Source organism: Crocodylus siamensis, chromosome 3 (genome assembly GCF_052110815.1).
Source record: "Crocodylus siamensis isolate JL-2025a chromosome 3, ASM5211081v1, whole genome shotgun sequence".
In the NCBI taxonomy this organism is placed as follows: domain Eukaryota; kingdom Metazoa; phylum Chordata; order Crocodylia; family Crocodylidae; genus Crocodylus; species Crocodylus siamensis.
The window spans coordinates 153,616,397-153,629,334 of NC_143397.1; the positions used below are offsets into that span (position 1 = coordinate 153,616,397).

At 46.1% G+C, this 12,938-nt stretch overlaps 2 protein-coding genes across 3 annotated transcripts in view; one reads left to right on the plus strand and one right to left on the minus strand.

The window, feature by feature from the left end:
• The window catches only part of TSHZ1 (teashirt zinc finger homeobox 1), a 64,795-nt gene extending 64,475 nt beyond the window's left edge, over nt 1-320 (minus strand). For both annotated transcript variants that reach the window (XM_090039569.1, XM_090039568.1), the window contains exon 1: nt 1-320. This exon is cut by the window's left edge. The gene's annotated coding sequence lies outside the window, so the exon portion shown is untranslated.
• Nucleotides 321-549: 229 nt separating this feature from the next.
• PTGR3 (prostaglandin reductase 3) lies at nt 550-11,842 on the plus strand. The gene is made up of 2 exons (XM_090039570.1): nt 550-2,830; nt 9,988-11,842. Exons 1-2 carry the CDS (start codon nt 2,535-2,537, stop codon nt 10,910-10,912), a joined length of 1,221 nt encoding a protein of 406 aa, XP_089895696.1. The 5' UTR covers nt 550-2,534; the 3' UTR covers nt 10,913-11,842.
• Nucleotides 11,843-12,938: the final 1,096 nt, after the last annotated feature.

Genomic DNA, 12,938 nt, shown 5'->3' on the forward strand with positions numbered 1-12,938 from the left:
ATCGCAGCTTCTTCTGATACTAAATATAATGCAAACACATTTTTATCATGGATTTTTTTTGGCTGATCTTGATCTGCAATAGAAAAATAAAATAATAATAATAAAAAAAGCCAAAACCAAGAAAAACCCCAGAGAGTGTGTGCAAAGGGGGGAAAAAACAAAGATATTCACTGAGTGGGAGAGATTAACGTGAACTGTTCCCCCCCCCCTTTAAACTCCTGGGAGAGAAAGAGATCCACTCTCCCTCTCTTCTCTTTTCACTGAAATATAACACACATTCAGATCCCAGAGCTTTCAGACAGTCTCAACTGATAGACAGACACATCGAGCTGCTTTTCCTGCTTCAGTTTCTTACTCCTCCTCCTCTTGCCAACGTCACCCTGACAATTACAAATAGGTCTCACACAAACCCATACCTGTCAATCTTTTTAATTGCTTTGTTTTCATTTCTTTCCAGGGCTAAACAATATGGAAAAAAAAGAAGTCTTAATACAGCATCGCATAAAAGATTTCTCATGTAAGACACACATGGAGGGTTTTGTCATTGTAATCCACTCGCTAAGTACCGTGCAAGACGCATGTGCTGATTTAACTTAAGCAGAGGGTCTAGTTCTGGCAAACTTAAAAAGCAGAGAGATGAGAGCTAACCTTGGCACGTACATAACCAGCCCTGGATTTAGGATGAGTTGTGGGAGAGTGCACCTCACCCTTCCTGGCAAATACCACCAGATTGCAGAGCAAGAGCTGCAGCATTTGAAAGGCTGCTAAAAGATTTTGCACAGTTTATGTTTGGGGATACGCATACTACTGACTGCAAGAATAGGAGGGTCTTTCTCTTTGCCTTGTCAACTCAGGAAAGCAAATAAAAAAACCAAACACGGGGTTCCTAAAAGGAAACGCTTGAAGCTACAAGTTTGCTTCCTCTCGGGCAAAGGGGAGATTTATTATATTTTTAATTATTAATACCATGCAAGTAAGAGATGAGCTGTGCATATGGACACGGGGCAGTTAATTGGAGGAGAGTTGCACACGAGGTCTTTCCCAACCCCACTGCAACATCTGTCTTAAATAACCCCCCACCTTCTTCTAAGACCAAGCACCAGAGACTGGGCATTTTTTTTAAGACACTTCAGACCTTTGACCCACTTATAGGGTCTCCCTCCCAGAAGGGTTTGTGCCCAAAAGCTTGCAAAGACCAGTTTTCAACTAACATTTCCGACTGTTTAGTGGGTCTAATAAAAGAGGTCACATCTGCCCAAAGAACCTTGCCTGCCTGTCCTGAGACCAACACGGCTGCAGCCAACCAACAACCCCCCCTCTCCCAAAAGTAATTCTAACACTGCAGGGTTGGTTGAAAACAACAAAAATCCCTATTGCAAAGATCCGACAGAATTGGTTGGGGGGGGCGATATTTTTGGCCAGAAGGCATTATTTTTTAATGTCACAGAGAGAGGGGGAAGGGAATTCATGTGCAAGGCAGAGCTCCTAAATCCAGAGGGTACGCAAAGTACACGTCGTGTGCATCGGGGCATCTCCCAGCTGGAAGGGCAGACAGCGTGCGGACACACAGAGGTCCCGGAGATGCTTGCCAAGTCTTTCCTAAATCGCGGTGTTTTTTCCTCCTCTCCCAAATCGGCGCGCGGCATCCACTAGCGGTTGCTAGCGGCTCTGGGTTGATTCGTACCACCTTGCGAGGAAGTGAACGTTTCGCACGGAAGGGGCGGCGCCTCTCGCCGCCGGCAGCTCCCTGGCAGCTCCTAATAACAACATTACAAGATTAGCTGCAACTTCTCTTCGCTACTCTTAACCTTATTGATCTGATAATTTATGGGGGGGGGAGAGGGGTCTTCTTTGCTTCTTGGGGGTTTTTTCCCCCTAAAAAGGGATCATCTTGCGTCTTCTATAAACTAAAGAGTGGGGTGGAGGGGGAAATCCGCTGCATTTTTAGATTCATTTTTTTAATCCCTTCCTAGGAGGCAGCGTGCCCATTAAAAAGCCACCCCACTCCCCCACTCCCCCCAAAAAAGCTAAAAGCAGCAAATCCAGCCTTTTGCACATCGGGAAGAAAGACGTCCTTAGCTGTAGGGGTTAGCCTCGGTGGGACTGTGCAGAGGTGTTGCAGATCACACAAACACATGCACAGCTCTTTTTTTTCTTTCCTCTTTTTTTTTTTTTTTTGCTGCGGCAGCAGCTTTGCTGGCTGGACTGTGCTAAGAGGGTGAACTTTGCTCCTGTTTCATGTTAGTGACGGGAAATGGAAGATCAGCTCCAGGGGATCATCTCGCTGGTGCTGCCGCCGCTTCCTCTGGTGCAGGCGTGTGGTGGAGGGGCTGGGTTGGGAAGTCGGCAGGCAGGCTGCAGCTTGCTCCATTAGACTTTATTTACATACACACTAGCTATGTGCAGAGAGGAGCTCTGCCTGTGCCTCTGAGGTGGTGGTGGTGGTGGGTTTTGGAAGCTGCCTGAAGAAGCCTCCTCTAGCTGGAAACCTCCTGAGGGCAGCGAGGGGGCATGCAGGAGGTCTGAGCCGGGGAATGGGTTTGAGTGCTAAAGGCAGCGCGGTGCTGAGGTGCTGGGGAGCCCGGTGCCGCTGGAGGCGGGAGCAGCAGCTGAGTCCCTCCTGGTCCGGCGTGGCTGGAGGGCGGCCTCGGCCCATCTTGGACATGTCCTACTCCCGTCACTTTCTGGATTTCCAGGGCTCGTCTATCCCCAGCTCCATGAAGAAGCTGGTGGTGACAAAGCTGAGCTCAAACTTCCGAGACGCGGTTACCCTGCGGCAAGACTCGCCTGTGCCACTCCCGGGAGATGGAGACCTCCTTGTCAGGAACAGGTGAGAGCCTCCCCCTCCCCTGCCGCCCCTCGCCCTGGCCTCGGGTCCTTCTCGCCCCAAGCCTGCTCCCCCCGGCTCCTCGCACCCGGCGGGCCTCTCTAACACACACACCACATGCTCACTCACTTTATGATCACACACACTCACTTTGACTGCACACAGACACACACATGCTCACTTTGTGATCACACACACACGCTCACTTTGTGATCACACACATGCTCACTCTTGACCTCACACACATACACATACTCATTCTGTGATATCACACACATGCACATGCTCACTCGTATTGTGATCACACACGGATGCTCACTCTTGATCACACACACAGACACTCATTTTGTGAAATCACACGCATTCACATGCTCGCTCATTTTGTGATACACACACGCGCTCACTCACTTTGTGATCCCATCAAGTTGCACCAGCTGCCATCTGGCGACTGTTAATTTAATTTTAGTATTATTGTTGTTGTTTTGAACGTCTGATGCCACCGTCCTTTCTTCCCCCCCTCCTCCCCCGTGTGCTTGCGTGTGTGTGTCTGTGTGGGGAGGGGGGTCTCTGTGGGGGTTGCTTTGGGGGTTGCTTTTCCCTTGCCCATGCAATGAAACACATCAGGCGCTCTCGGGCGAAGGAAGGAGGCAGCTTCTCCCCCCAGTTTTACTTCTCGTTTTGCAAGACTGGAGGAAAGGCAGCAGCATCTGCAAGCTGAAAGTTTTCCCCTTGAGTTTTTTTTTTTTCTAGGAAGGACTAAAACAACCAGGAAATGACTTCTAAGTCCCTCCCAGGTTTCTGTCTGTCTGTGTGCTCGTTACATGTCCGTGCAGCCATCCACGGACGTGTCACTCTCCTTATCTTCGCCATGTCGATGTCTTTGTGACACCAGTGCCTGGGCACGTTACTGTAGCCCTGGGCTTGGGTGGGGGCCGGTATGTGTTGCACACATGCACCCATGTGGGGTGGGTGTGGTGTTCTGTGTACAACCTTGTGTATGTTTCCTTCCTGTCTGCTGCCTCTTTTTTTTTTTTTTTTTTTTTGTGGAGTGGTCCTCCACGTCACTAACCCTTACTAAAGAGTGAATCAACAGGAAGGCAAAGGGATCTGAGTGTGTCACCGCCACCCTCCTTCCCCGTCACCCTTCACCGTGTCGGCACCACTCCATCCTCCTCTCCCCCTCCTCCCTCAGCTGCCAAACCTAACATCAGGAAAGCAGAGCCTTCCAGATGTGTCCTGAAGCTGTTAAACGCCGCACGAGCCTGCCTACCCTTTCAGGGAGTTTATTACTATTGTTAGTCTCGCCTGTGAAGTACGATCCCTAAATTGTTGGCTATTTTTACACTGAAAGAGGGTCACGCTGGGACTCAGGCGGTGACATTTTGCTTAACATAATACGCAGTAAATTGTGTGCTCGATGGTACTGTGTATGTTCAGCGTCTTGATCAGCTCACAGTAAAGCGAGGGCTGCGAGGACAAAACGTACCTTTCTCCCAGAGACTTTATAAACCTATTTATTTTTATTGGATCCCTCCTAGATGTTATCGTTCCTTAAGATAAAAGTAGGGCTTTTAAAGGTCAGAGGTTTACCAAGCCATGGGGGGAAGCTGAAACTCTGGAAGCCCTGGAGCACATTGTGTGGTTGGTGCAGTCGAGGGGAGAAGGGAGAAGAGCCCTTTCAGGGGCTTGCAGAAGAAAACAGGTCAGACCCCAACATATAAGTAAATAACCCCAAACTTGCCCTTCCTAGAATCGGGGAGGACGTCCCCTAATAAAGCACACTACCAGGCATGAAAACAAAACTGGAAGTGTATTAACTCTTTGGGTCTCTTATCGGTATGGTGTGTATGCTTCCATAATGGGTGTAACATGTACGATGCACAACAGGGGAGGGGGGGAGACTCGATGCATTTCTCTGCAAAGCTTCCTACAAACTTTAACCCGCGATTTTGCGCGGGGGGGGAGGGGGAAGAACCTCAAACACCGACTTTCTGCACCCACTAATGCCAGTACTGGCATGAAATACTCCTGAGATGGGAGTGGTGTTTGTTTATTTATTGGAAGAGACCGGCTGACTTGCGATGGAAACAGTTACAAAAACTGTGGCGAGTCTTAGTGGAGGCGAGCTGGATGTTAGAAGGCTGCTACGTCGTTGTTGTGTCATCCCCTCCCCCACACCCCCTTGCCGTCTCTCTTCCCTCCCTCCTCCTTTCCCTGTGAAATGTGGAGGTTTATTAATGTAATTTATTTTGTTTTCCCTGTAACTCTTCCTTTCATCCCCCCGCGCCCCTCCCCAGTCCCTGGGTGGGCTCCCTGAGTGCTGGGAGGACAGGCACACCCCACGGTGGGGAAGTCACCCGAAGGGAAGCAGGAGCTGGTCCAGGCACTCCGGCAGGCAGCTGCTGTGTGTGAACCATCACTTTCTAGGAAGGGGTGGAAGTGGGAGAAGGGGATCCACTGTAAGTTTGGAGTTCACAAGTTGAGTTGACCCGAGGTTATTTATTATGATGTCTGGCGATTTTCAGACACACCCAAGGACTGTACATCTCGCATAGCCAACCTCTGCTTCTGTACAGCAGGAAGCAAGCCCGGAGTGTTTCCCCTTTCGCTCTCCCACTCTGGGAAGCTGTTTGCCATCCCGAGGGGACCTGGCTTTATTTAAGCACATTTCATAATGGTTAAAAAAAACAAAACCAAAAACACCCAGGATCTACAAAACAATAACAATAAATGCCTTGAATTTCCAGAGTGCATTGCCAGATTTGTTCATTTTAGTCCCAGTCACGCCCATGAACAGTATTAATTGCTTTGAGCTTTTTATGCAAAACAGTCCTCATTCACGGTAAAATCTACTTTGGGGTTTAGGGAGCTATGGCAGGGGGAGGTATTTGAGTCCACGTATTTACTTATTTGTAAGTAAGATGTCCTTCTGTTAAGTGGAACTTTTTCTCCACGCCCCCCCCCCTTTTTTTTTCTCTCTCTCTCTGGAAAAATAACCCAGGAACCTTTCCTTCTGTGTCTTGGTTCTTAGCAGAAAAATCCATCATAGCTTTTATTCACAGAGAAATGCTTTTAAACCAGGAATCGATTTAAAACAATAAACTTTATCATTTTGATTGTGTGGAGGGGTGGGGGAAGGAGGGAGGAAAGCGAATAAAACCCTTAAGGAAGCCATTTCTGCTTCTGATGTGCATTGGTCCTGTTCGCAAGAGAGGGAAGGGGCTTCGGTTTTATTACAGAAGGGGATGGGGGGGATATGATTTCCCTAAGTTATGGGCTGTTGTCGAGCTCTTTGTAATGGAGTGACAGATTATTTCGTTTCCAAAATTTTTTTTTAACGATTTCCTGTTGAGGTAGAAGATAATAGGGCGGGGGGGAGTTTATTGAAATAAAAAGGAGAAAGGTGGCGGGGGGAAGAGATTTGACCCAGGAGTTAGTGGCGCACAGGAGGAGTGGGGAATTATTTCTGCTGTTTGGGTTGAGCATTGCTTTCTTTCTAGCGTGCTCCTGCTTTGGGCGACTCTGTTTTGTCTGCACGAGAGGCTCTTCTGCTGGATTTCGGTCGCTTACTTTGTGTTGTGGGGCGAGAAGCAGCATTTCCTCCCCTCCGCAGGCTCGCCCTGCTTTTGGAATAAACAGCACGAGGGGGGCTCAGCCCGGCAGTGTAAATCCAGCGGGTGACTCAGCGCCTGCAATTATTTTGGGAGAAGCCAATCCCGATTTAGCGCCTTTGCTCAGGTCTTCAGCTTTTGAGACGTACTGAGCGCCGGGCCTCTGCAGCTGAAACAGCACTAACGCGAGGACACGGGCAAGTAGGGAGAAAGCGGGCCACTTCGGAAGGATCGTGAAGGCGCGCGCACACACTCACGCACGCACTAACCCCCCCCACACACCCCTGAAAAACCCACTCACACGCACATTAAAAAACCCACTCACACACTAAACCTACTCTCACACGCACATTAAAAACATGCTCTAACACACACATATATATTCGACTCCCTCACTAACACACCCAGATATTAAAAGCTCCCACTAACAGACACGCATTAAAAAAACCACTCTCCCACACTAAACCCATTTTCAGACACACATTAAAACCGCCCACTAACTCGCACACGTATGTTAAACCCACTCACTAACACACACATACTAACCCCCCACTACACATGTACACATGCATTAAAAAACTCATGTACACACCTTTAAAAAACACCAACACGTACACGTGTTAAACCCCCCACTAACACACGTACACCCCCCCAAACATCCACCTACACATATTAAAAAACCTACTAACACACACAAATATTAAACCATCTCATTAACACACGCACATACTAAACCCCCACTAACACACATTAAGAAACCCCACTAACACATTAACCCCCCACTAACACACATACACATACATTAACCCCCTCACTAACACACACGCATTAAAAACCCCCACTAACACACGTACACATATTTAAAACCCTACTAACACACACACACTCTCACACTTAAAAAAAAAAAGCCCCGCTAACACTCCAGGCATTTCCTTCTTGCCCTCCTGAAGTCACCTCTCTACCTCTTTTCGCACTCAGAAGTTTACAAGCCGAGCTAAAACTTATTCCTACTGCTTTTTTAAAAAAAATTTTAAAGAAAAATCAAGGCGTCTAAAAATGCCTGGCCGTATCACGCGCCTCCTTAGAGCACCTTGAATGACAGGGTTTAAAGTTAAAAAAGGAGTGGGGGGAGACAGATTATATGGTCGAATTCAGCCGTTTGATTATTCCCCCACGCGGGGAGTCGAGGGGGAAACTCACCATTGCTCGTAATAAAAAACCATCCCCTATTCTGCTCCCAGAAGCGTGAGTTTAGCAGTTAGGAGTGGGTGAGAAGAAGGGGTTGAGTGTGTGGTGGGGTGTGTGTGTGTGGGGGGGGGGTTGTACTTTTAGCAGCCCGGGAGCCCCTATTGATTAATGATCATCATGCTTCCACCAGCCCAGAGAGAATCGTTTCGCAGGGCAGAGGCAGCTTTGAAGAAGCCCAGCTTGGGGCTGCGGGGGGGGGGGGCAGCAATTCTCACCGGCTCGCATTAGCCAGCACTTGCGCGTTGCTTTGTTTCCTCCTAGCAGCAGATGTGCTGAGGACCGGCGCCCCGGTGCAGACAGGGGAGGGGAAGGACCGCGGGGGGAGAAGGAAGCGTTTCTTCCCTGCCCCGAGCCCACGCCTGCCTCCAAATCCCGCCGTCGGGTCGCGACCGAGGGCAAAGGCATCCGCGGGCTGGAAGCGGCCCGGGGCTGGAGGGGCGGAGGCGGAGGCAGCCGGCTTCGCCCCCTGACCCGCACCGGGCACCTGCCCGCCGTGCCCCGCAAGGTGCCGCGGTCCCGGCCGCCCTTTCCCCCGCGCGCCGCGGGCTGGGCAAGCCGGGGAGCGGCCCTGCCCCTGCGCCTCGCTCAGCGGCGTCCGGGGGCAAAGGCGCCGGCAGCAGAGGGGAAAGGAGTCCTTTTTATTATCATTATTCTTTCTTTTTTATCTTTTCCCCCCTCCCCCCAGGTGCAGCCGCATCCCCAGGAGGGAGTTGCCGCTCGCCCCCGCACTGGGCAGCCCCCCGGAGCCCCGGGGACGAGCTGGGGCAGCCGGAGCGAAATGTGCCTCGTGCAGCCAGCCCGGCTCCCTGCTCGCAGCTCCCCGGGGCCCTGAGGGCGCGCTTGGCCGGGGGAGCTGCTGCCGCGGCCCCCGGCGCTTCGAAGAGTGGGACGGGGACACTGGGGGCACCAGGGCCAGAGCCGGGAGACTTGCTTTGTTAGGAGCACTGAAGTCAGGGCAGAAGGAGGGGAAAGCAACACTCAGCCTTCCTCCCTGGCTGGATGCTCGTGCCTAGATAGGGCTGTCTCTCCCTCTGTGCACACAAGCTTTACCTTAGTGCAAGTCTGAGACCCTCCATGGCATGGAGAAGTGAGGAATCCAAATAAGCAAAGCATTTGGGAATTGGGGGGGGGGATTGGTTTTGTGGGTTTTTTTGGTTTTTGTTGTGGGGGGGGTTGGAGGGTTTTTTGCTTTTACTTCTCATTACTGTATGCCTAAGCAATTTCCCCTTACACCCGCACACAGCATTTGACCGTATGGCTAAGCATGACAATTAAAACTGCACCATTTGCGTACTTCTCCAGCTTTTCTCATGACATCAAATACATCTTTGGGTTGTCACTTCCACATGGAGTAAAAAAAAAAAATCCTGGCGCTTTTTTGCTGCCTGCTCTCCTTGACATTTTCTGGTTATAAGAAAACTCTCCCCCCCTCCCTTCCTCCTTGTATATCAAGGTATTTTTGTTACAAGTGCCTTTAACACGGGGGAGGAAATGTTGGTAAAATATCTTGCGTGGAATACCATAATGAAACTTCTCCTTTGGTGCCAGTCAAGTTTAGTATAGATCGGTGTCCTTTTTTTACTAAACATGCAGCATTCATTTTCACCTGTTAGAGGTCAACAGGGCTTCTAAACATTAAATGCTTCATCTTACAATTTCAGTCCTTTTTTACAAGGTTGTTTTGTAGCTCAGCGAGTCATTTATATAAAGAAAAATATTTTCATGTTGGCATTAACTGCATCAAAAGGCAAATTTGTTTTAGTGGCTCCATCCATTTAAAAAAAAAAAACTTGCCTGCAGTAACATGACCTTGCAAACGACATCGATAGTTAATATTATCATTAGTCATTAATGGTATTACTATAATCAGAAATGTAAATTTGTTGCCAGAATCAACATATTTACCACTTTACACATATTTTATTTCACGGTGCTTTTACATCTTTTGTAAAGGGGTCAGTTAATTTTTGTCCTTCCACCTCATTCAGAATTATTTTTTTATTTTGGGGGTAGGGTGGGGGTTTCCATTTAAAATGGATGTGTATACAATGCTTTTTAAAGACTGGAGCTATCTAGAATAGTAGAACAGTTAAATAAAAAAGTCTGAGGAAAAATTCTTGTTTTATTAATACATATTCACTTCTTTTTAAGTAGCATGATGTAAACAGTTTTCCCAACTATCAGTGTATTTGAAAAAGCACCATTACGACTTCTTATACTGTAAATTAAAAGGGGAGATTTTTCACAGGGCAAAAGTATTTGAGAAGGAAAGCATGTTAACAATTTTTTGTTTTCTCCTAGATTTGTCGGCATTAATGCATCTGACATAAACTACTCAGCTGGTCGATATGACACTTCAGTAAAACCCCCATTTGATGTAGGTTTTGAAGGTATTGGTGATGTGGTTGCCTTAGGGCTGAGTGCTAGTGCCAGTTACACAGTGGGCCAAGCTGTGGCGTATCTGTCACCAGGGTCTTTTGCTGAGTATACTGTTGTGCCTGCCAAAAATGCAGTTCCTCTACCCTCTGTGAAACCCGAGTTTCTTACTTTAATGGTAAGCGGCACTACTGCGTACATCAGTCTAAAGGAGCATGGAGAATTATCTGAAGGCAAGAAGGTTTTGGTCACAGCAGCGGCTGGAGGAACAGGCCAGTTTGCTGTGCAGCTTGCAAAGAAGGCAAAGTGCCATGTAATTGGAACTTGCTCTAGTGATAAAAAGGCTGGTTTTCTAAGATCCATTGGCTGTGACCATTCTATCAACTATAAAACTGAAAATGTTGGTGCAATTCTTAGGAAGGACTACCCAGAAGGCGTGGATATAGTGTATGAGTCTGTTGGTGGAAAGATGTTTGACTTGGCTGTCAACTCCTTGGCTACCAAAGGGCGTCTGATAGTTATTGGGTTTATCTCTGGCTACCAAACCCCTACTGGCCTTCAGCCTATTAAAGCAGAACTGCTGCCAGTAAAACTGCTGAAGAAATCTGCCAGCATCCGGGGTTTCTTCTTGAACCATTACCTTTCCGAATACCCAATGGCTCTGAAACACTTGCTCAAGATGTGTGAAAATGGAGAACTGGTCTGTGAGGTGGACCTTGGAAACTTGTCTCCAGAGGGCAAGTTCACTGGCTTGGAGTCTATATTCCGTGCTGTAGATTATATGTACATGGGAAAAAACATTGGAAAAATTGTAGTTGAATTACCTCACTCTGTCAACAGTAAGCTGTAAAAACAGAACAATGATATAAATCAAAAGGGAGAGAAAATGGGCACGTTGTGCCCCAGAATTACTAGAAACAATTTATTTAACACACACAAAAAATACCCCTTGGTAATGGATATTATATTAAAAAAAGCATTCGGGTGTTAATAAAAACTTTTGATTGTTAAAACACCAAAAAAACCCCCAGCTAAATTAAACCAGTGTCACTGGCAAGAACTTAAATGTGCCTGTGTTCAATTCTGTAACTTTTTACAGGCTGTGTTGCCCAGTCTAATGTTAGAGGCAACCATTCAAAATTCAAAAACATTATTCTGAGCAGTTAAAATAAGTCTGGCTGCAAAGGCTGATCCAATCAGTCTTTCTTCAGTTTGATAACATTTTACAATCCAGTTAGAAACATGTTATATAAATTATTTAAACAGAAAGAAAGAGACAGGCCATGATCAAAATGTCCTTAGTTTACAGCAAACAAGTAAATATATATATATTCACATCTTGTAGGAGTTTTGTTATTTTATGATATTTCCAGAAAACAGTAAAAAATCATAATTTAAATGTTTTGGGTAGCAAAGCTGGTAATAATACTAGGGTTACATTGTGCACATGAGTCATATTCCATAATCAGTTATTTATGGAAAATGTATCCTCTGGTTCTAACATGGCAGAAATATAGAAAAAAAATCCACACATGATTTTTTTTCTTTTACTTCCAAAGGTACAATTTACAAATAACTCTGCAGCTTTTACTTAAGCCTTTGGTTACAATCTGGAACATTCATTTTCTAGTTTTGCCTTGATGTTTCTTATTATTACTGTTTATGCTCTATTCTCTGCATTAATGCGCAAGGCAGGCTGACTGCGCTACAGTTTTGAATTGTGTTCACATGTACAGAGGTCATGTACTAAACTAAGTATTTAATAAAGTCCAGAAAAATATCCCCATGTGTGTAGTATTTTTTCATACTGATACAATTCTTGTAGATTAGCTTTCCTATAGTAGTGCAGCTTATTGTAGCATACTTGGCTAATGCTTAATATTTGGTCTGGCTTCTCATGGTATTTTTTCAGTAGTGCTGCTTTGTAGGCCTCTTAGTAAATAACCAGATAGTTTTTTAGTTCAACATACATATCAAGTATACATAAAACTGTAACTGGGGAACAGGTTCCACAATAGGTACAGTTAAAAAGTTTGTGATGTTTTGAAAGTTATTGATGGTTTAAGAGCTACTGCTACTTGTGCATATAATGTGAATACTTCCTAGGTGTGATAAGGTTTTTCAAAATTAAAATATTTTGAACTATGCCTATTGTACCTCTTTTCAGTCTAAGTATATACAATTTAGAGACTGAGCCATCAGTACCCACTGAAGTCTGAGATTTTTGAGTTTAATGTAATTAGAGAACACAGAATGAGGCACCCTGCTGGTACCCAGCAATCATAGGATGTTGCCATACTACATGGAAAAAAATACTGGGTTAATTTTAATTTTGGGCAGTAATCAGATCTGGCTGTACACATAGGTTGCAGCTTCGTTAAAAGGAATATGCAATAAGAACTTCAGCAATTCTAATGTAAATGGGGACTACATAGAATTCATTTTCCAATTTCTGACCTCGTATTGTATTCCCACTGCAATGTGATGTACATCAGATATTGCTGTTTAACAGATATGTACCCAGCCCAAGAATCATACCTGTTCTGCCATGTTTGACTATATATATTAGTCATGCTGCTTTGGGCTATTCAGGAAAGGTTTTGTCTCTCTTACATTTACCAAGTCACGTAGATCTTGCTGTTCCTTTTTTTTTTTTTTGATAGAGGGGTTTGGGGGAGTGGCTTGTTTGTTTGTTAGTTAAACATGATATTACTGTAAAGCATGTTTTTTGGTCATTGGAAAGTATGTTAAGTTTAGGATGTACAACCAGATGCTAGGAGGCAGAGAATCTCACTACTTTGCAGGATCAGTTCCTAATCAAAGATTATTAACGTTTTTATTTTGTGGAATGTTGTCTTTCCTTACGTTCAAACAGG

Coding starts and splice junctions, on each gene's coding strand:
- PTGR3 (XM_090039570.1), top strand. CDS start 2,535: ATGGGTTTGAGTGCTAAAGGCAGCGCGGTGCTGAGGTGCTGGGGAGCC. Junction 2,831..9,987: donor GACCTCCTTGTCAGGAACAG/GTGAGAGCCTCC, acceptor GTTTTCTCCTAG/ATTTGTCGGCATTAATGCAT.